This window comes from Cervus canadensis, chromosome 7 (assembly GCF_019320065.1).
Source record: "Cervus canadensis isolate Bull #8, Minnesota chromosome 7, ASM1932006v1, whole genome shotgun sequence".
In the NCBI taxonomy this organism is placed as follows: domain Eukaryota; kingdom Metazoa; phylum Chordata; class Mammalia; order Artiodactyla; family Cervidae; genus Cervus; species Cervus canadensis.
Genome location: NC_057392.1, coordinates 19,202,782 through 19,222,409, shown reverse-complemented (window position 1 = coordinate 19,222,409; position 19,628 = coordinate 19,202,782). Strand labels below are relative to the sequence as shown.

The following is a 19,628-nucleotide window of genomic DNA, read 5'->3' as shown; positions in this document are numbered from 1 at the left end:
AGGGACTGTCTTCAACCTGAATGGAAAGACTTTTTATCAGGTACTCTTAACTAGCTCATGCACAATGAAACTGAAGAGAAATTACCTCAGATTAATTCCCACTTCCAAAGGTCCCTACACTGGATTGGTCTATAGAGAAGACAGCTGACCTGATCTCACCTTAAAATGATGCTCAAACAAGAGAAACTACACTACACCAGGATGAAAAGACAACGACATCAGAGGTAGACAGCTTGCCCAAGATGCTGGACCTGATTCGTAAGATCATTTATAATGTTTTCTTGACTTCTTACACCTTTGCATATAAATCAAATGCTTTTCTATCATAGGTCTGATCCTATGCTAGTTTTAGAAATCAATCCAATTGTTGGGTTTGTGGCCAATTACCTGTATCTAGTTCTGGGTTGCCTTAGTAAATTTCTCTACTACAAGGCTCTAACTGGTTGGCCCTGGTAAAATTTACTTAAAAAAAAAAATTATAGTCGTATTCAGGTCACTGTGATACTACTAGATGGGATCCCCTCACCAGGCCAATAATAATGCCTGCTTTGACTCTGGCCATAAATCTGAGCTTTTTTCTATTACTCAAGCTCAATCAGAGCAACAAGAAAAGTTTCAGCAAAAGGAGAAAGAAATCTCCCACGATTATGAGAAGGATTTATATAGAAAACACCAGGCTATGGTAATTTAGGTTTAAAGTCTCCTCTGTGTTGGAAACAATTAAATTATACTAAGTATAATCAGTCTAGTAACACTAGAAAACTGGGCTATGTGCCTTATAGATGGTGGTGTCAATGTATAATTTCCCTAAAAGATAAAGATTTGTACACAGTAGACTAAGTCAGATGACCTGGGATATACTGGGCTACATCTAATGGAAGCTCTTAAGTCTTACTTGTGACTTTACTAATTCTGCTGGCTGTGTTCTTTGTATTTCACCTGTTTTACAAAATCGCTGTTTCTTAGACTGTCAAATGTGTGACTGAGGCCTCTGATAGAATAATATATAGTTCCCTATGAGATCGATGATGATAACAGTGTAACTCTAGATATGGGAAAAAGCAACAAGAGGGAATGTTTTCCTGGACCAAGAGGCAAGTAAGACAGGTGGTCCAGAAAATTTTGGATACTGTATTATGACCTAGTCCAGTAACAGCACATTGAGTGGCCTGTCAACAAAAGCTTTGCCAAACCTGAGAATGGACATTCTAAGCACCATGAGATAAAATGGTCATGAAATGACCCCCTCAAAATCATGGTCAAGTTTATGAGCAAAAAGGGGCTCTGCCAACTGAAGATTGACACTTGCCATCTACATCTACAGAGATTAAATCATGGCCACTGCAACTGCTGACTTTCAACGGCCCTGAAAGGAGTTCAGGGTAAAAATCAGGAATGAGGCACTCGGTGCTCTGAGAAAAACTGGCAGAACAGGCCTTCAGATAGTTAGATCTTTTCAGGAGATTTTATGAGTCCCAATTCTTGCCTTTTCTCATACCTAGAGAAACACTGACGTCATTAATGGTGACATCTGCTTTGGCTATTGAGGAAAATTTTAAAATTAAAAGTCAAAATAGAGTACTCAGCTATGGTTCAGACATCCTGGGAAATAACTAAGTGTTACTATGGGTGTAATTTCAGATTAGACATTGTATTGCTAAACACTTGAGTTTTCTGAGTCCTGTCAGGCTTAGATGCCACCATTCTCAAAACAATGTCTGCTGGAAACTTCTACCTTACTTTTTATAAAACTAGGCAACTGGCCACCTGGCTAAAATTCTCCCCAAAGTGCCAGGTCCAGACTGGGTTTCAGGCCTATTCTTCTAAAAAGAAAGAGATTTATTTTGTCTATTAAAATTCCAGTTATCCCTCCTCCAGCTATTACTAATTGGGTCTGTTACAACAAAATGGCAGACCAAGGGACTGAGATTTTAATCATACAAGGCTCAGATCTAGGACTTGGAACTCAGGAATACTTCCAATTCAGTGTCTCTTTTCCGAGCTTGGGCAGTCCTATGCCCCATTTTGACAGGAAGTTATCACAGTCATAGTTGCCCTGTTCCCTAAATTAAAACTGAGCAGGACTCTGTGGGGTGGCAACTCTGGAGTACAGATCTGCTGTGTGTTCTCCATTTCTTATCTGTAAGATATAGGCTTCATTCAGCCTCCTTGACCTTCCCTGAGTTCCAAAGGGTGGATTCAAACAATTGCTAATCAGGGAAGGGAGGGAATACAGAAACAGGAGAAACAATCAAATGGTGGTACAGCCTTGAGACAGGGTCCTGGTTCCTACTCAAAGAAATATGCATAACAATGTCTTTTGAGTTTTCTACGGAACTGGAGCCCCCACCCAGGTCAAGGATGGTGACTTCAGACTAAACACAAGATTCCTGGAGCACAGCTCTGTTGCTTCATCACCAGCCAATCACCCCAAATGTTGCCTCCTGTTTCTGCGGACCAGTGATGACCATCCTGTTAGGTCTCCTGTTTGGCCCCTATCTATTTCATCTCTGAGAGACACCAACAGTTTCAAACTAAATTGCTGTTATTACAAGGGTGAAAGCTGGTTTCAGATGTGGAACACCCCAACTTAGATCAGGTAGAGAGAGACTTCTGCTCTGCTAGGCAGGCCTACACCCATGCACAGCAGGAAGAAGTTACAGAAGAAAAAGACCTCCGCCCCACTTTCCAAGAAGTATGAGTCAGTCTACTGAAGTATGAAGTCTCTCAGGGGGGAACTGTTAGGGGAAGCACACTGATTGAAACCGCCCACCCTGGCCAGGCACCATAGTAACCATTTGCATGAGTTGTTTTATGACGGGAGATCCTGGTAAGGAATACAGAGCTAATAAGCCACCACCAACCGGAAGAGTTCGGGAAAGGTCGAGAGGAGACCCTGCCTGTCCGTCCACTTCCCAGAATCCCTCTCGCTAGCATCCTTCTTGACTGAGTGATGCGTGCACCACTAGGACAGACTCTGAATTAGAATGATTGGCCAAAGACCACCCGGAAACTAATCCCATCACCATAAAACCCGAGACTGTGAGTCACGCGGCAGAGCAGTTCTCCTGGGTTCCCTTACCTACTGCTCTCCACCGGGGTGCGCTTTCCCAACAAAATCTCTTGCTTTGTCAGCATGTGTCTTCTCGGACAATTCCTTTCCAAGTGTTAGACAGGAGCCCAGTTTCGGGCCCTGGAAGGGGTCCCCCTTCCTGCAACACCAACACCAGAGAACTTGGGACTCAGACCGGATATTTCACAGGGACCAGTCATGGTCATAGTAACTATTTTTTTTGCTATAATCATATTTTATACAGGCCTGTGCCCCACTTACAATTTAACCTGTAAATTGTATTAATTGCCATTTTTGTGTTCATCCTGTTCATTTCAATCATAGTACCTATAGCTGGGAACAAATCAAATTTCATTTACTTGATAATGCCTCTCTAAATGTACAATTACTGCAAAAAGGAAATCTTTAAAACTTTTTCTAAATGTCTGCCCTCTTCCACTAATTTGGAAACTTTAGCTGAACAAATTATCCGGGCTAGACCCACAAGGATGGTTTCAAAGTATTACCCACAGCATCGTGTCTAAAACTGTAACTTTGGTAATTGTCTTGATAATTGTATTTGTTGTTCGTTGCCTTTCTATAAGGTTGGTTAATACCAAACTCATTTGGTCAGGACCTTTTTTTTTTTTTTTTACAAATATAATAAAATAGGGGAAATTGTCAGAAAACATTTAACAAAAGGCTTCCTGTGTGCTGTTTTGAATCTGTCCGGAACCCTCTGGCCCTTATTGATTCCTGAATATTCAGGAGTTAAGAGGAGAGGCACGCCTTTGCCTTTCCCGGGGCTGAGGAATCCAGGTATTTCTCATTACAGTGTTAAATACCCTCTTCCTTCTAATGAAAAGTTGATCGTTTGCAACCTTCTCTTTGATAGGGATCATCTTATGTTTTGTAAGTCTGGAATTTTAATCTTTGTCTTGGCTGAGAATAACCACCTTGTAAGACTGTATATATGCCCACACCATGTTGATTAAAACACCTTTCCTCTATCAGAGCTTTGGTCCCCGTGTCTTTCTTTTTCTTTCTTTCTTTCTCTTTCTCTCTCTCTCTCTATTTCTGGCTAATTCCTTGGAGCGCGGAGGCCCACTGAGCTCACTTTCTTGCCCGGACTTCTAAGACCCTCTCGAGAAGGCGCTCTGTGCCTTCATCCACTCGAGAGGGCGCCTGGTGCCTACGTGCAGCATCGCGAACCCTAAGAATAGGACTCTATTGGCTTTCCGCGTAAACCAGGGATACCAGCCTCTTTCTCTCTCTTACTTTCTTATCGTTGACTCCGGACCACCAGGTTCCAGTCCATTAAAGGACCAACAAGTTATCAGCCTCTTTCTCTCTCTTACTTTCTTATCGTCGACTCTGGACCAGCAGGTTCCGGTCCATTAAAGGACCAACATCGGGGATAGCACAATGACACTTAGGAGGTTTGAGCTCGAGACTGAATCATGATGTGGGCATGTGATCTCACAGGGTTCCTTGGGCCCAGTGCCTGGGCCCAATTCTTACACCAGCCCATCAGCCTCTTGCCTGGATTTTCCAGACCAAAATTGCACCCCAACCAGGTGGCTGAGATGGTAAAGAATCCTCCTGCAATACAGGAGACCCTGGTTTGACTCCTTGGTTGGGAAGATCCCCTAGAGAAAGGAATAGCTACCCACTCCAGTATTCTTGCCTGGAGAATCCCATGGACAGAGGAGCCTGGCAGGTTACAGTCCATGGAGTCACAGACAGACATGACTGAGTGACTAACACTTTCACTTTCAGCATCAGCTAAGGCAACACACTAATGGCATTTGGCTGCAAGAAGGGCCCAAGCAAAATGAGTCACATCTTTGCATCCACATCCAGCCCCTGAGAGATGAGGAAGTGAGCATCCCCAGGCAGCAAGGGCATCGCTGTTATCAATGGGCAGCCCACAAGTGAACACAGTTCATGTCTACATGGATAGTGATTTTCAGGCATCAACTTACAGTTTCACGTTCCCCCATCATATCATCACTTCCATTTAGACTGGATTCAAGTGAAATAGGTTCTTCGATATCCAAGTCAGAATGAACCATCTTCTTCCTTTATCAGTTCAGCATAAATCAAGCACATAAGGATTAACACAATTCAGGAGCTGGGTACATTCAATCATGGACCCAAACCCACCGTGGGACACACAGGGATAGAGTGGGAGCTCAGAAAGAAACGACAGGAGAACTCCAAGGAACCAAATGTCAGATGAAGACAATGCTCCATCCCTGCTCAGGGGTCTTCAAAGACATGCTTCTGGATGCCAAAAGCTTTTTTAAAACTCTGTATTTCCCAAAATGATTACAGGTTGAACATCAAAAATTTTTTTCACCACAAATTGAAATAGCAACAAAGGATGAAATTTCTAATGCATTTTAAAATTTATGTTTAAAAATAAAATTACTGTAAGACTCTTTCCAATGTAGATGAGGGATTCTAAATATTTGATCATTTAATACCCAAACATATATATATATATATATATATATATGTTGCATAGCTTGCATGATCTTAGTTCCCTGACTAGGGCTTGAACTCAGGTCCCAGCAGTGAAAGTGCTGAGTCCTAACCACTGGACTATATGTTAAAAATTTATAATTTTTTTTCTGGGACCATAAACTTCTAAGTACTAAAACTTATAATATGTAATAATTTCGGATAAAAGTAAATGAAAATATATTTCTCCTAGGACTTGAAATACATGTTATAAAAAGTATAAAGCACTTACCTCCAATATACCTTCCTTTTACCTGACACTGTAGTGCTGACTAGTTGGCAGAAATGCAGAGCTCTCCTCCAACACCGCCTTGGAATCAGGCAAAACATACAAATTAGACCAAAACCCGGTGAATACAATACATAACAGTGCTCATCGCCATACATCCCATTGCTGAGAATGGTGAAGATGCAGAGGGGATGTGCTTTGAAGGAAGTTCACAGTCCCCTGAGTCCTTTTGTATACCTTAAATATTTAAATTCTAAGGTTGAAGGATAAAGCAGAGAGACTTGCTGTCAGTGTACTGGATCAACACTTTTTTTTTTTTTTTTTTTCCTGATGCTCTTCTTGTATCTTCTCTAGGGACTCTCCCCCAAGGCCTATGTGGATTTTGGATCCACATTGAAAGGGCAAGTTGAAAGGTCAAGCTTGCTTAAAAAAAAAAAAAAGTGTGGGGGAGGGATGGATTCTGTTCATTGTATAGTGAAAGGTGATCAACTTTAAAGAATACTTATGGAGTCTGGCAATTTATTTCCTAACCACCACCCACCCCCATGCCTTTGGAAAGATTTCGTGTGCCCAGGGGCTGCTCGGCTGGAGCTGGGGCCCTGGGTTAAAGACCACAACCTCAGCTGACCTTACTGTACCCAGCCCAGTCATGTGGCATCATCGATCCCCAGGGCTAGCACTCGATGACCATGGGTGCTTTGAGAACAAAAAAGTCCCTCTCTTTGTTTCATAAAGTGACATTCCGTGAAAACCAAGTCTTGTGAGTTTTGCCTGTACATCTTAAATATCTGTACCTATCTCAGACAGTCTTTGAAAATCAATTTGGATCTTTGGGGCAAGGCCATCTCATTAATAAAAATCAGTGTTTTACTTACTTGTCACATTCAGCATCTGGCTGCACTTGTTGAACAGAACAGCCTAAATAATTCAGTCCAGGTAATCTTTTAAGAATTTATATTTGCTTTTTCTCGTAGAAGTGTTTCACCTTCCAAAAACTCACTGACATTTAAATTGTTCATGATTGTAATAGGGAATAACAAATCTGACACCATATTAGAGCTGTTTCTTTTACTTTTACCTTTATATTCTATTGTTAGGGGAAGAACACTGACTGAAACCGCCCACCCTGGCCAGGCACCACAGTAACCATTTGCATGAGTTGTTTTATGACAGGAGGTCTTGGTAAAGAACAGGGAACTAATAAGCCACCAGCAATGGAAAGAGTCCAGGAAAAGTCGAAAGGAGACACCACGTGTCTGACCACCTCCCAGAATCCTTCTCGCTGGCATCCATCTTGGCTGACCAAGGTGCCAGGAAGGACCCTGAATCAGAATGATTGGCTAAAGACAACCCCGAAACTATCCCATCACCATAAAACCCAAGACTGCAAGCCACTTGGCAGAGCTGTTCTCCTGGGTTCCCTTACCCTCCTGCTCTCTGCCTGGGCGCCCTTACGGATAAAATCTCTTGCTTTGTCAGCACATGTGTCTCCTTGGACAACCCATTTCCAAGTGTTAGATAAGAACTCAGTTTCCGGCCCTAGAAGGGGTCCCCCTTCCTGCAACAGTATTGCTTTTGCCACAAGTTAATCATTAAAGGGATGTTCCCTACAGCTTAGAGTAAACACAATGGCCCCCAAGCCAGGATGTAAAACTAAAATACTTTTTCAGCTCACAAGAAGCATCCAGACCCAGCCGCCTGTGAATGACTACAGTAAAGAAGAAATTAACACATCCCCTCCTACTTCCCTACTTCCAACAAAACCTTGATGTAAAATTTGACTTATTAATTCGGAGAATGCCACTCCTGGCTGCTCTGCAGGTTGCAGGTCTCAGCAACGCCTGGGCTTTCGGTCAGCCCCCAGGACTGTCCTACCTCGCTCCACCCGGAAAACTAACTGCGCCGGCCCTACACATCGCATCCCGCCGCACAAGCTGCCGGAAGCAGCTCTCCATCCCCTGGGCGACTTGTACTCCGCGCAGGGCACTTCAGTGCCTGCCCCATCTTCCCGGCCAGCCCCGCCCGGCTTTCTATAGAGAAGCTCCCGCAGGCAAAACCTGTTCGCGGAGACCCTCGGCTCCAACATCGCTCTTTTCAGCGAGACTGGGGAAGATCCCCGGGTCCTTGCGCTTCCAAGGATGCCTCCCCGCTCCCGGCGTTGACTTATTTGACTTGCACTCCTTAGCTCCCTCGGAGCCCCTCTTTACCTGCTCTGCTCCACCTTCCTATTTCTTCAGGCAGAAAAATCGCCAGTGCTTGGAGGACGGGAGGGGCGTCCTGCTGCTTTTGATGCGTCACTCAAGAGCCTCAGCAGCGTGTCGGTGGGAAAGCAGAATCAAGTATGCTCTGAACCCAGCGAACATTGCATTATCATCATCATGTCATCGTCACTATTGCGTGCTAAGTCGCTTCAGTCGTGTCCAACTCTTTACGACCCCCTGGACTGCAGCCCACCAGACTCCTCTGTCCATGGGATTCTCCAGGCAAGAATTCTGGGATGCCATAACTGTTAATCATTTTCATTTTTACTATTACTCGTCTGCGCAATACCGGCACCCCAGAGCGCTCAACTCCCAGCCAAACGCCCAAATGCCCCTACCGGCGGAGGGTGCCCAGACCCAGGAGCGCTACACTTACCCGTCCCCAGCGCAGTGACCCGCCGGCTCCCGGCGCTCGCTCTCCTCGGCTTTATGCAGCGCGAGCGCCGCCCCTAGCTCGCCGACCCCGCCTCCCCGTCCCGCATCTGCTACCCAGCCTCGGGGAAACGAAACTCTTAGAAAATGTTCAGGGCTGCGGATCAGAAAGGAAACCGAAACCGAACGGGCGACGCACTTTCTCACCGGCGCCTCCCGAGGTCCCTGCGCCCCGCACCCTCAGCTGTATCCTAGAGGCACTAGAGGTGCGCCCCGCACCAGCAGCACCCCGAGGCGCTTGAGGGAAATGCAGATTCTCGGCCTGCACCCAGACCTGCTGCATCAGAAACTCCGAGCTTTATCCGGCCCTTCTGAAGCTCCTGGCAGTTTGAGAACCTCTGTTCAAGCAGCCCTGAGTCATCCAAAGCCGAAGGTAGCTTGGAGCCTAGCTGGTCCCTTAAGCTTTGGTTGTTTGAACAGAGGCATTGATAACTGGGTATCAAACTCCTGCTGTAGGTTCACTGGGAACATTCCAGCACCGGTAGGGATTCTAAAGCATGCTAGGGAGTTACCCCCTTAGCCCCCTCCTCACCCAGACCTACATCAGGCTCCTTTCTCAATTTTCCTTGTCCTCTTCAAGCCCCGCCCCCGCCCCACCACCTTTAAATCTCTTGACCTCTCTGCATGTCATGTGGGATCTTGGTTTCTTGACCAGGGATTGAACCTGTGCCCCCTGAATTGGAAGCAGAATGTTCCCTGGACCACCAGGGAAGTCCCAAACCCTCCCTGAAGTTTAGCTCATTTGATTTCTTCAGGATGGAAATGAATAGAAAGTGGGGGACAAAGGTCAAATACACCCAAAGATGAGCCCTCCCGGAGGACTCTGGGAGTGAGGAGTAAAATTTCATTTTGGAAAGGGCTGGCACCCCACCTCCATTCTCCTTGGCTCAGCTAAACAAGTGTCTTCCCCACAAAGACTCCTGTGGTTATCGACGGTCTCCTGCCCCCTACACAAAGACCCAGAACTGCTCCTTTTCCAAGTGCTGGGGTCAGATGTAGACTTTAGAAAAAAACTGCACACCTAAAAAAATTGAGAATTATATTTTACTTGGTGGACTTGCTGAGGACTTACCCTGAAAGACAGCCTCTCGGATTGCTCTTAGGGATGGCTCCAAACAGGTCAGAAAGGAGCCAGAATATATAGGAGTTTTTGCAACAAAATCCAGGTAGTGAAAATATTAACAAAGTTACTGTTAATTAAAGAAAAAAACTGACATCTCAAGTACATAAATTCAGCACTTTCCTATGTATGGGAAGATGCAAGAGTCTGGGCTCCTTGAAATTATTCCTTTGATGTGCACCTTAGCTGTCTAGGGCCAGCATCCCGCTTTTCCTCATCCTGAATCCCTCAAGCATGTACCGTCACAGGTCAAAAAATGCAGTGGCTGCTGGCGTGATGGCTGCAATATCTTTTGTTTACTGATATGGCAAGTGACGTTCTTCAGCCACATCGGGAAAACTTGGGTGGAACCAATTTCAATGTGCTGGCACCCAAAAGAAGGAGAGGGGGCCACACAGAACAGCTCCCTGGCCTGAAGTCTGGCATGTTCTATGGGGCCCTTTCCTGGGGTCTAATGGGAGAACACAGGCTTCCCCAGCAATTATCAAGGAACCCTTGCATGGCTGCTTACCCATCCAGGCCTCAGTTACTTCCTAGTTACAAATGAGAAATGGAATATTTCCTGCCGTATCAGTAAACAAGGATGTCACAGTCACCAGCCATTGTAGCCACAGCTTACGGTGAACTGGTGAGCCCTAAAGGCACTCAGGAAGGAGAATACTTGCCATCTAGCAGCCATCATGGCACTCTCTTCCAAAAACACAACAGAGGATGCTACACATGTACATCACCGGATGGTCAATACTGAAATCAGACTGATTATATTATTTGCAGCCAAAGATGGAGAAGCTGTATACAGTCAGCAAAAACAAGACCAGGAGCTGACTGTGGCTCTGATCATGAACTCCTTACTGCCAAATTCAGACTTAAAGAAAGTAGGGAAAACCACTCGGCTATTCAGGTATGACCTAAATCAAACCCCTTATAATTATACAGTGGAAGTGACAAGTAGACTCAAAGGATTAGATCTGATAGACACAGTGCCTGAAGAACTATGGATAGAGGTTCGTACCATTGTACAAGAGGCAGTGATCAAGACCATCCCCACGAAAAAGAAATGCAAAAAGGCAAAATGGTTGTCTGAGGAGGTCTTACACATAGCTGAGAAAAGAAAAGACGTGAAAGGCAAAGGAGAAAAGGAAAGATAAACCCATCTGAATGCAGAGTTCCAAAGAATAGCAAGGAGAGATAAGAAAGCCTTCCTCGGTGATCAATGCAAAAAATAGAGGAAAACAATAGAATGGGAAAGACTAGAGATCTCTTCTAGAGAAAATTAGAGATACCAAGGGAATATTTCATGCAAAGATGGGCTCAATAAACGACAAAAACGGTATGGACCTAACAGAAGCAGAAGATATTAAGAAGAGGTGGCAAGAATATATAGAAGAACTGTACAAAACAGATCTTAATGACCTGGAAAACCACTATGGTGTGATCACTCACCTAGAGCCAGACATCTTGGAGTGTGAAGTCAAGTGGGCCTTAAGAAGCACCACTACAAACAAAGCTAGTAGAGATGATGGAATTCCAGCTGAGCTATTTCAGATTGAAAAGATGATGCTGTTAAAATGCTGCACTCAATATGTCAGCAAATTTGGAAAACTCAGCAGTGCCCACAGGACTAAAAAAGGCCAGTTTTCATTCCAATCCCAAAGAAAGGCAACGCCAAAGAATGTTCAAGTTCAGTTCAGTTCAGTCGCTCAGTCGTGTCCAACTCTTTGTGACCCCATGGACTGCAGCACACCAGGCCTCCCTGTCCATCACCAACTCTCAGAGTTTACTCAAACTCATGGCGATTGAATCGGTGATGCCATCCAACCATCTCATCCTCTGTTGTTCCCTTCTCCTGTCACCTTCAATCTTTCCCAGCATCAGGGTCTTTTCCAGTGAGTCATTTCGGCACATCAGGTGGCCAAAGTATTGGAATTTCAGCTTCAGCATCAGTTCTTCCAATGAATATTCAGAACTGATTTCCTTTAAGATAGACTGTTTGGATCTCCTTGCAGTCCAAGGGACTCTCAAGAGTCTTCTCCAACACCACAGCTCAAAAGTATCATTTCTTTGGCACTCAGCTTTCTTTATGGTCCAACTCTCATATCCATACATGACTACTGGAAAAACCATAGCTTGGACTAGGCGCATACAAAGAAAAGCTGCTAAATTCTTTACCTTGGGATATATGGTTTTCTGTAATTTATACAAAAAAAATTTTTTTGGCATTCAAACTACCTGCTCTTTGTTGCAAAACATCTGTATAACCTGGCTTCTCCCCAGCCCCCTTCTCGGAGCAGTTTTCTCAGGGTCACTTGAGATGCTGTCTCCTGGGCTTGCAGTCCTATAAGTTTCTGCTGAATAACGTATATCTCCCAACTTTTAGCTTGCATGTATTTTTTTCAGCTGACACAAAGAAGAGTGAAGACTTAAATCTGAGGCATGATCTTACTTCTTCAAACCACAGAAGGCTCTCCCCTTGACTCCTGTACAGAAATGAACCCAGGAAGAACCACTGGCAAGAGTGAAAATTGGCCAGGGCACAAGTCACTGCCCGGGCCAGAACTAGGAACAGGTGAGTGAGGTGCCTGGAGTTCAGGGTTTAAAGAATCTCACTCTCAGTAGGTCAAGTGCATCCTTAAAATTGGTGCCCAGATGCTTCACTCTCCTCCCCCTCTTGCCTCCTGGCCTGGGATTTTAGTACCTGCTGCTTCCATATGCACCTTAGAAAGTAGTTCCCTAAAGAACTCAGGGGCTTGTTTAGGATGTAATTCAATAATAAGATAATAATAGCTTATATGCTCTAGGCCATAGTGTGTGGGTGCCACCCTGAGAAAGTAACTCACCTTCACAACCACCCTGTGAGGGGAGTGAGGTCATCACGCTCAGGTTACATATGTGGAGACTGAGGCCAACAAGTTAGGTTCCTCTTGGGCCCCTTGACTAGGAAGTAGGGGAGCTTAGACTGCAATCAAGCTTTTATTCTTGAGCCTGGGTTCCCTAACATCTTCTCTCCATGCTAAAGCTAACAAGATGCCGCTCTTGTTCTTAGGAAGTTCACAGCCTTTTACCTGAATTGTGGACTATTCTTCCCCTACTAGAGAGACACTGATGACTCTATATTCTACCAGGTAAGTGTCAAACTCTTAGCCCTTGAGAGTTGCCCTCCAGGCTCAGCACCCCACTCACCACTCCTGATCACACTTCTGCTGACCTGTCATCCTGGGCTCCCAGATTCTCCTTTCTGGCCAAGTCCCAGCTGTGTGTTTCTTGTCTCTGCAGCTATGCCTGGGTCGCACCTCTTCCAGCCTCCCCTTCCGTGGGCTTAATTAGCTCAGGCAAAGATGCTTTGCATTTCAGATGGATGTTCTGAATAGTGGGGATATGGCCACCTCCTCATTGAGGCTGTCATCTTGATAAACGTCTATCAAGCTTGGATGCTCCAGTGCCTAACCACCTACCAACAGTGGGTGCTTAGTAATCACGTGTGTGCTTAGTCACTCAGTCGGGTCCCACTCTTTGCGGCCTCATGGACGGTAGCCTGCCAGGTTCCTCTGTCCATGGGGATTTTCCAGGCAAGAATACTAGAGTGGGTTGCCATGTCCTCCTCCAGGGGCTCTTCCCCAAGCAGGGATTGAACCCATGTCTCTTATGGGGATTGAACCCATGTTTCCTGCATTGGCAGGTGGGTTCTTTACCACTCGTGCCATTTGGGAAGCCCCCTACCCTCTTCTTACTGTTTCCTAACTTCATTAAAGTGTCTGGCGTAAACACAGCATCCACAGGAAAGCATTTGTTGCTGTTCAATCGCTCAGTCATGCCCTATTCTTTGCAACCCATGGACTGCAGCATGCCAGGCTTCCCTCTCCTTCACCATCTCCCAGAGTTTGCTCAAACTCATGTCCATTGAGTCGATGATGCCATCCAACCATCTCATCCTCTGTCTCCCCCTGCTCCTCCTGCCCTCAATCTTTCCCAACATCAGGGTCCTTTCCAGGAAAGCATATCAATATGAGGCTAAAAAAATCACACTGACCCCAGAACCCCTCCTGCCTATGCAGTCTTGGGTGCTCAGGGCTCTGTAGGTCTCTTTGGCTCTTGTCCAGCTGTCTCATCACCTGCTGGCCTGGCTTTGCAGAGGAGAGGTGCACTGGTGTTGATGGGAAACCAGGCTGGGCAGTCTTCTATGCGTCACTCCCTACCTGTAGCTCAGATACCTGTGGGAAGCGAACGGAACCCCGCACCCCACTGCAGGGATGGGAGCCGGTAGAGGAATTCCAACCTGTTCACCTTGGCATGCCCAGCATCACCTCGCTCCACCTCCACTGCCTGAATGTAATACCTCCTCACTGCACAAGAACTTCCAATTCAGGGCTCTCATCTTCCACCTGGGCTTCTCCCCAGAAGTCAGCCAGCCTCCGTCCTTCTCCTGGCCTAATGGACTTGACTTGCTTTCTGGGAGCTGCACGCCCCAGCTCGCGGCTTCCCGGGACCATGGCTTCATCACACCGTCTTGGTCTTTTTCTGAACGCCCTGTCTGCTACCAGGCCATCAACCTGGTGGACAAGTCGGTGATGTTTGTTGCTATCCTTGTGATCCAGCACAGTTCCTGACACATAGCATTTCAATAAATGTTTCTAGAATTAAAGAATGAGTGAGTTAAGAGTCGGAGGATTGGCTGTTCCTGCAGAGTGGTCCTTATATGACCCCTGGAGAGTTCCCCCTAAGCCTCTCAGTTTCTGGTCTCCGGTTTCCCAGTCTATTCAAGTTTGGTTTCGGTTTCTTCTTCTCGGATCAGAGAAAGGAAGTCCTGCTGGTGCCTCCCTACAGTCCAGGGATCCAGAGAGGAGGGGCGGTGCGCGGGGGGCGGGGGCAGGGGGCCGGAGCCTCAGGAGACTGAAGGACGCTCCGGAGGGGGAGGGGGTGGGGTTAGGGGTCCGCCCCCCGCCCCGCCGGATGATTTCGCAGCCTGGCTGTCCTGTGTGCTGCGCGTTGTGGCCGCGCTGCTGCTGGGACCTTGCATCCAGCCCGGACGCAGTTCTTCCGGAGCGCGGGGTTGCGCGGGGCTCCGGGGGGCCTGGGAACCGACCCACCAGGGTCATGCTCCCCTCTCTGACGCTGGTCAGGGCCCTGTCAGTCCCCGCTGAAGACTGAGTGTCTGGTGTCACTGCCCCGTTTTCTCTTCTGGGCGGGTGACATATATCCGTGCTTCTCAAAAGAGGGTCCCTCCGCCAGCAGTATTGGCTTCACCTTGGAGCTTATTAGAAACGCAGGGTCTGTCACTCTGGTGGAGCTGAGCTGGTGGCCCTGGGACGAGGCTTGGTGGTGTTAGTCGCCCAGTTGGACTCTTTGCAACCGCGGAGACTGTAGCCCACCAGATATCTTTGTCCATGGGATCTCCCAGGCAAAAATACTGGAGAGGGTTGTCATTTCTTCCTCCAGGTGATCTTCCTGACCCAGGAATGGAACTCCCAGGGATCAAACTCGCATCTCCTGTCAGATCTCCTGTATTGCAGACAGATTCTTTACCGTTGAGCTACTGGGGAAGCTCTCATATGGCCCAATGTGGAGTCACTGGGGACGGCTGGTGGCCATTCCAAAATCATTTTTTCCTGGATAAGGGCCAGCTGTCCAGCTGGCATTCGTCATGATCACTTGGTGAAGGTTTGATATTCCAATGGAGGAGGCAACAGTGCATGTTACCTGCCTTCCGGGGAACTCTCCCTAGGGGAATGGGAATTGGTCCGTCCAGGCTGTTCTTTGCACCAATTTCCTGCAAATTCCGACTCAGTTCCTCCTCTGCCTGCAACTGAGTTCCATGCTTTATGGAATAAAGTTGAATTTCTGTGTTAAAATTGCCATCTCTTGGTTATGGAGCATCTGTGGAGTGACCACGTCAGGCACTGGGCTAATTTGTCTACAGACATGATCTGGAAGATTGCAAAAATAAATGAAATAGGAAATGGAGCTCAGAGAAATGGACTTGATCTGGGGTGACCTTGGCCTGCAGCAGCTTGCAGCAAGGTTTGGTTTCCCTAGCCAGAGATTGAAGTCAGGCCCCAGCAGTGAGAGCACTGAATCCTAGTCATTAGACCACCAGGGCCAGTGGCTGGTGATAAGGCGCCTGGCCCATTGGCTTTGTAGAAATAATTTTCCACAAGTAAAGTGTTTATTAGGAGAAAAAAGAGTAGGTGTGAATAGACACACACGGGTGGGCTCAGAGTCATGCCCTTATGGCAGTTTGAATTACTTACGTGGGGCATTTCTTCCAGGTTTCCTCTGGCCAATCGTCTTGCTTTCCCTGGTTCTGAGGCTGCATTTGGTATATCTAGGGATCCTCCCATGTATGCACACATCTCTTAGCCAAGTTGGATTCCAGCTAAGAGGCCCCCAGGAAGGTTAACATCACTACCCGTAGGGAGGGTGCCAACTCCCTCTGTTTTTTGACCCCCAAGGAGCCTTCCTGTGCATGTGCAATCAAGAAGGCCTCCTTGATCCGGAGGATGAGAAATCTGTGGTCTTTATCTCTTATCTGGACAGGACTCTTGCCAGTGCCATTACTGTTCCTCTTAATTGTCTATCTAGAGGCAAAGCCAGCTATTTACCCTGTTCCTGTTATTATTTCTATCTGGAAGTTATTTCTGTCTGTAAACGTCTAACCTCTTGTTCTTTAGTTGCTAAGTCATGTCTGACTCTTTGCGACCCTGTGGACTGAAGCACACTAGGTTTCCCTGTCCTTCACCATCTCCCAGAGTTTGCCCAAACTCATGTCCATTGAGTTGGTGATGCCATCCAACCATCTCATCCTCATCATCCCCTTCTCCTCCTACCTTCAAGCTTTCCTAGCATCAGGGTCTTTTCCAATGAGTTGGCTCTTCGCATCGGATGGTCAGAGTATTGGAACTTCATCTTCAAATGTCTGACCTGAAACCCATCTATCTCCTGCCTCAAGTGCAGCTGACTGAAACGTCAGGAAAGACCCTGGGCCAGAGGCACCAGTCTGAGGCTCATGTGAATTCTTGAGCCAAGAAATGGTGAGGAAATTTCAGGGCTAAAATTTGGAGTAATTTGTTATGTAAAAATAGATAACCATTATACCATGTCACTATGCATGACAAAGGGGGCATTTTAGGACCTCAAGGATTAGAAACAAGATGGTCAATCCAAATTTGTTTATCCCACCTGTAGATACCTTCTTGTGGCTAGTCCTTTGTCTTATAGCTACTAAGTCCAAGCTTGCTGTGCTCACTACATGACAGACCAATAATTTGGAAGAAGAGGTGTTGAGGCAAGTGAGAAAGTTAAAGCTTAGGTAGGTTGATAGATAGTCCAAGGCCCCTTAAGGAGGAGGAGGCAAACGTTCTTTTTTTTTTTCACATTGTTTTGCCTTAGTCACATGGGCCCTTTAAGCAACAATACATCTTGCTCAAGGACACAGTTTTCTTAAAGCTCTGCATTGCAACAGCATATCTTGTCTGAAAATTGGTTTTTTCTTTAAGGCCAGAGTTAATGATATATCACAATATATCTTACTCCTGGAAAATGCTTTTCTTAGGCTCCACATTAATGATTATAATTGTAACAAATCTTGCCTTGGAGTCTGTTTTCGCATATCACTGCTTTCTTGCTTGAAGACAGGGTGCCCAGGAGCCCATTCTCCTTGGCTAATCTTATGCTGATATTATCTAAGATATATGTTGTGGGAAAGAGGTCTAGCAAAAGTTTTGCAACCTTGAAGTATTTTTTTATCTATTCTTAGTAGCCAACTGAAAAATGTATAAAGCTCCACTTAACCTCAAAAAGCGGGGTACTCTTTCTACCTCTTTCTGATGTCTATGTCAAAAGCTTTCTCTGTCCTTTCACTTTAATAAAATATATGCTGCACGAAGCTCTGAGTGACTGAGACTGTGTCTTTGGTCCCAGAATGAAATTTTCTCCTTTAGAGACCACGAGCTTGGCACCATTCACCGTAAGCTATCACAAAGAACAGTGACTTTATCAAAGAGTTAGCCATCCAAGATGGTGAACTAAAGTTCTAGAGTACCATCTTATGGGGGTCTGGATGCTAATTTCTTTTATAGAACAGAGAAGGGGAGAAGGTGAAGAAGTGAAATAAAAAGGCCTTAAGTGTTGCAAAACATCTCCTGGTTTCACAGTCTTGGGGAGGAGTTGTGTTAATTTCTTCTTTCCTGCAGCCATTCAGAGTTGGGCAAGTCTGGGTATCTCCTTGTGAGCTGAACAAAGGCAGTTTGGTTTAACATTCAGGTAGAGGGGCACGGTCCCCAAGGCAGGCCGTTATATATGCTTATAGCTATAGATGAACTTGCCAGGTGGCTCTGTAGTAAAGAATCTGCCTGCAATGCAGGAGACTCAGGTTCAATCCCTGGGTCAGCAAGATCCCCTGGAGAAGGAAATGGCAACCCACGCTAGTATTCTTGCCTGGAAAGTGCCATGAACAGAGGAGCCTGATGGGATTCAGTCCATGGGGTTACAAAGAGTTGGACACAACTTAGAGACTAAACAACCACAACATAGCTATAGACAGAACAAAAGCAATGAACAGCAAAGGTCAAAGGAAAAGAAACAGATCCAACATGGAGTCAGCTTTTGTCTGTTATATTATCACTGCACCATTGATTGGGGAGAATATTCCTTCCCCACCCCACCTCCACCCCAATATGGAATCTCAAGGGGAGGGTGGGAGGGAGTGATACTGAGCAGGACCTTGAGAAGTTCCTGAGCACAAAAGCCTTTCTGTGTCCCCCGTTTCTTGATTACAGAAAATAGACTTCAGTCAGCCTCCACGACCTTCCCTGAGTTCCAGCAGTTGCTGATTAGGGAAGGGAGGTGATGCTGAGACAAGGGAGAAACAGTTGAGAGGCAATAGTACAGCCTTGGAGCAGGGTCCTGGTTCCCCATCAAGGGACATATAAAACAATATCTTTGAGCTGTTCTGCGGATACTGAAACTCTTGCCAGGTGGGAGAAATTAGTGGTATGTTGCCCATAAGCACATAGATCCCAGTATAGTTGGAACCAGAGGTTGATTCACCACCAACCAATGAGAAGAACATCCACAAGCTGGCCATGTCCTTTTTGAACCATTACTCTAAAACTTCTCACTACCCTCTCCAAGTTGGGACACACAGTTTTGAAGGCATTAGCCTATTGTGGCCCCCTTTGCCTGGCAAATCAATAAAGCTATTCTTTTCTACTTCATCCAAAATCTGTCTCCAAAAATTAATTCAGTGTGGGGGTAGAGAGGCTGGAATCAGCTTCAGGAGGGATCATATTCAAGCATAGGCAGATCACCAGATTTTGATCAAGGCACATTTCACCTGTAGGAGCAGGTTTGAAGTGTCCAAGGGCAGAGGAGAAAGGAGGGTCCCACAGGACCTCAGGGAACCCTGCCCCTCTGCCTGAATGTTAAACCTAACTGCCTTTGTTCTTTTCACAGGGAGACACCCTGACCTACCCACCTCTGAATGGCTGCAGGAAAGAAGAAATAACCTACCCCCTCCCCAAGACTGGTGAAACCAGGAGATAATTTACAGGACTTAGGGCTCTTTTACTTTACTTCCTCACCTCCTCCCCTTCTTTGTAGGCTGTCAGAGGCTTAACATACAGTGAATGGTCAGACCACATGTGAAAAATCTGACCTTCAGGCTGCAGTGACCTGTCTAGGAAATCAATCCATTTTCTGCAGTAGCCAACCAAAGAAGCCAGCCTGTCTTAGGCCAACTTGCAGGAAGTCTGTCGCTGTTTCCAGTAGTCTGGGAAGTCAAACAGTAACTCCTGGAACAATAGCTTCAAATGACGAGGGTTCCCTTACCAAACCAGGTCTGTTTGCAGCAGACCAAGATTTTATTCACAAAGCAGCCAAGAGTGGGGAAGAAAGAACAAGTCTCAGATCCACCTCCCAGAATGTGAGGGAGTTGGGATATCTATGGGATAAGCAGGGTGGTCTTAGAGTTGGGGAAAGGTGATGGAGACAGAGGTGACATTATGCTAAAACCTA

General features: G+C 46.1%; 1 protein-coding gene and 1 long non-coding RNA gene across 3 annotated transcripts in view; one reads left to right on the top strand and one right to left on the bottom strand.

Annotated features, from left to right (window-relative positions):
* The window catches only part of MX1 (MX dynamin like GTPase 1), a 46,308-nt gene extending 37,685 nt beyond the window's left edge, over nucleotides 1-8,623 (bottom strand). Inside the window, exons 1-3 of one of the 2 annotated variants that reach the window (XM_043474463.1) lie at nucleotides 8,445-8,623; nucleotides 5,811-5,888; nucleotides 5,038-5,134 (exon numbers count right to left, since the gene is read on the bottom strand). In XM_043474463.1, the coding sequence (XP_043330398.1) occupies nucleotides 5,038-5,127 (90 nt within the window). In that variant the 5' untranslated portion in view covers nucleotides 5,128-5,134; nucleotides 5,811-5,888; nucleotides 8,445-8,623. The remainder of the gene's footprint in view (nucleotides 1-5,037; nucleotides 5,135-5,810; nucleotides 5,889-8,444) is intronic. The other variant, XM_043474462.1, reaches the window with a different exon arrangement.
* Nucleotides 8,624-8,715: 92 nt separating this feature from the next.
* On the top strand, nucleotides 8,716-19,160 carry LOC122445369. The gene is made up of 4 exons (XR_006270517.1): nucleotides 8,716-8,873; nucleotides 12,018-12,186; nucleotides 12,664-12,742; nucleotides 19,068-19,160. It is a non-coding gene; the product is annotated as an uncharacterized LOC122445369 (long non-coding RNA).
* Nucleotides 19,161-19,628: the final 468 nt, after the last annotated feature.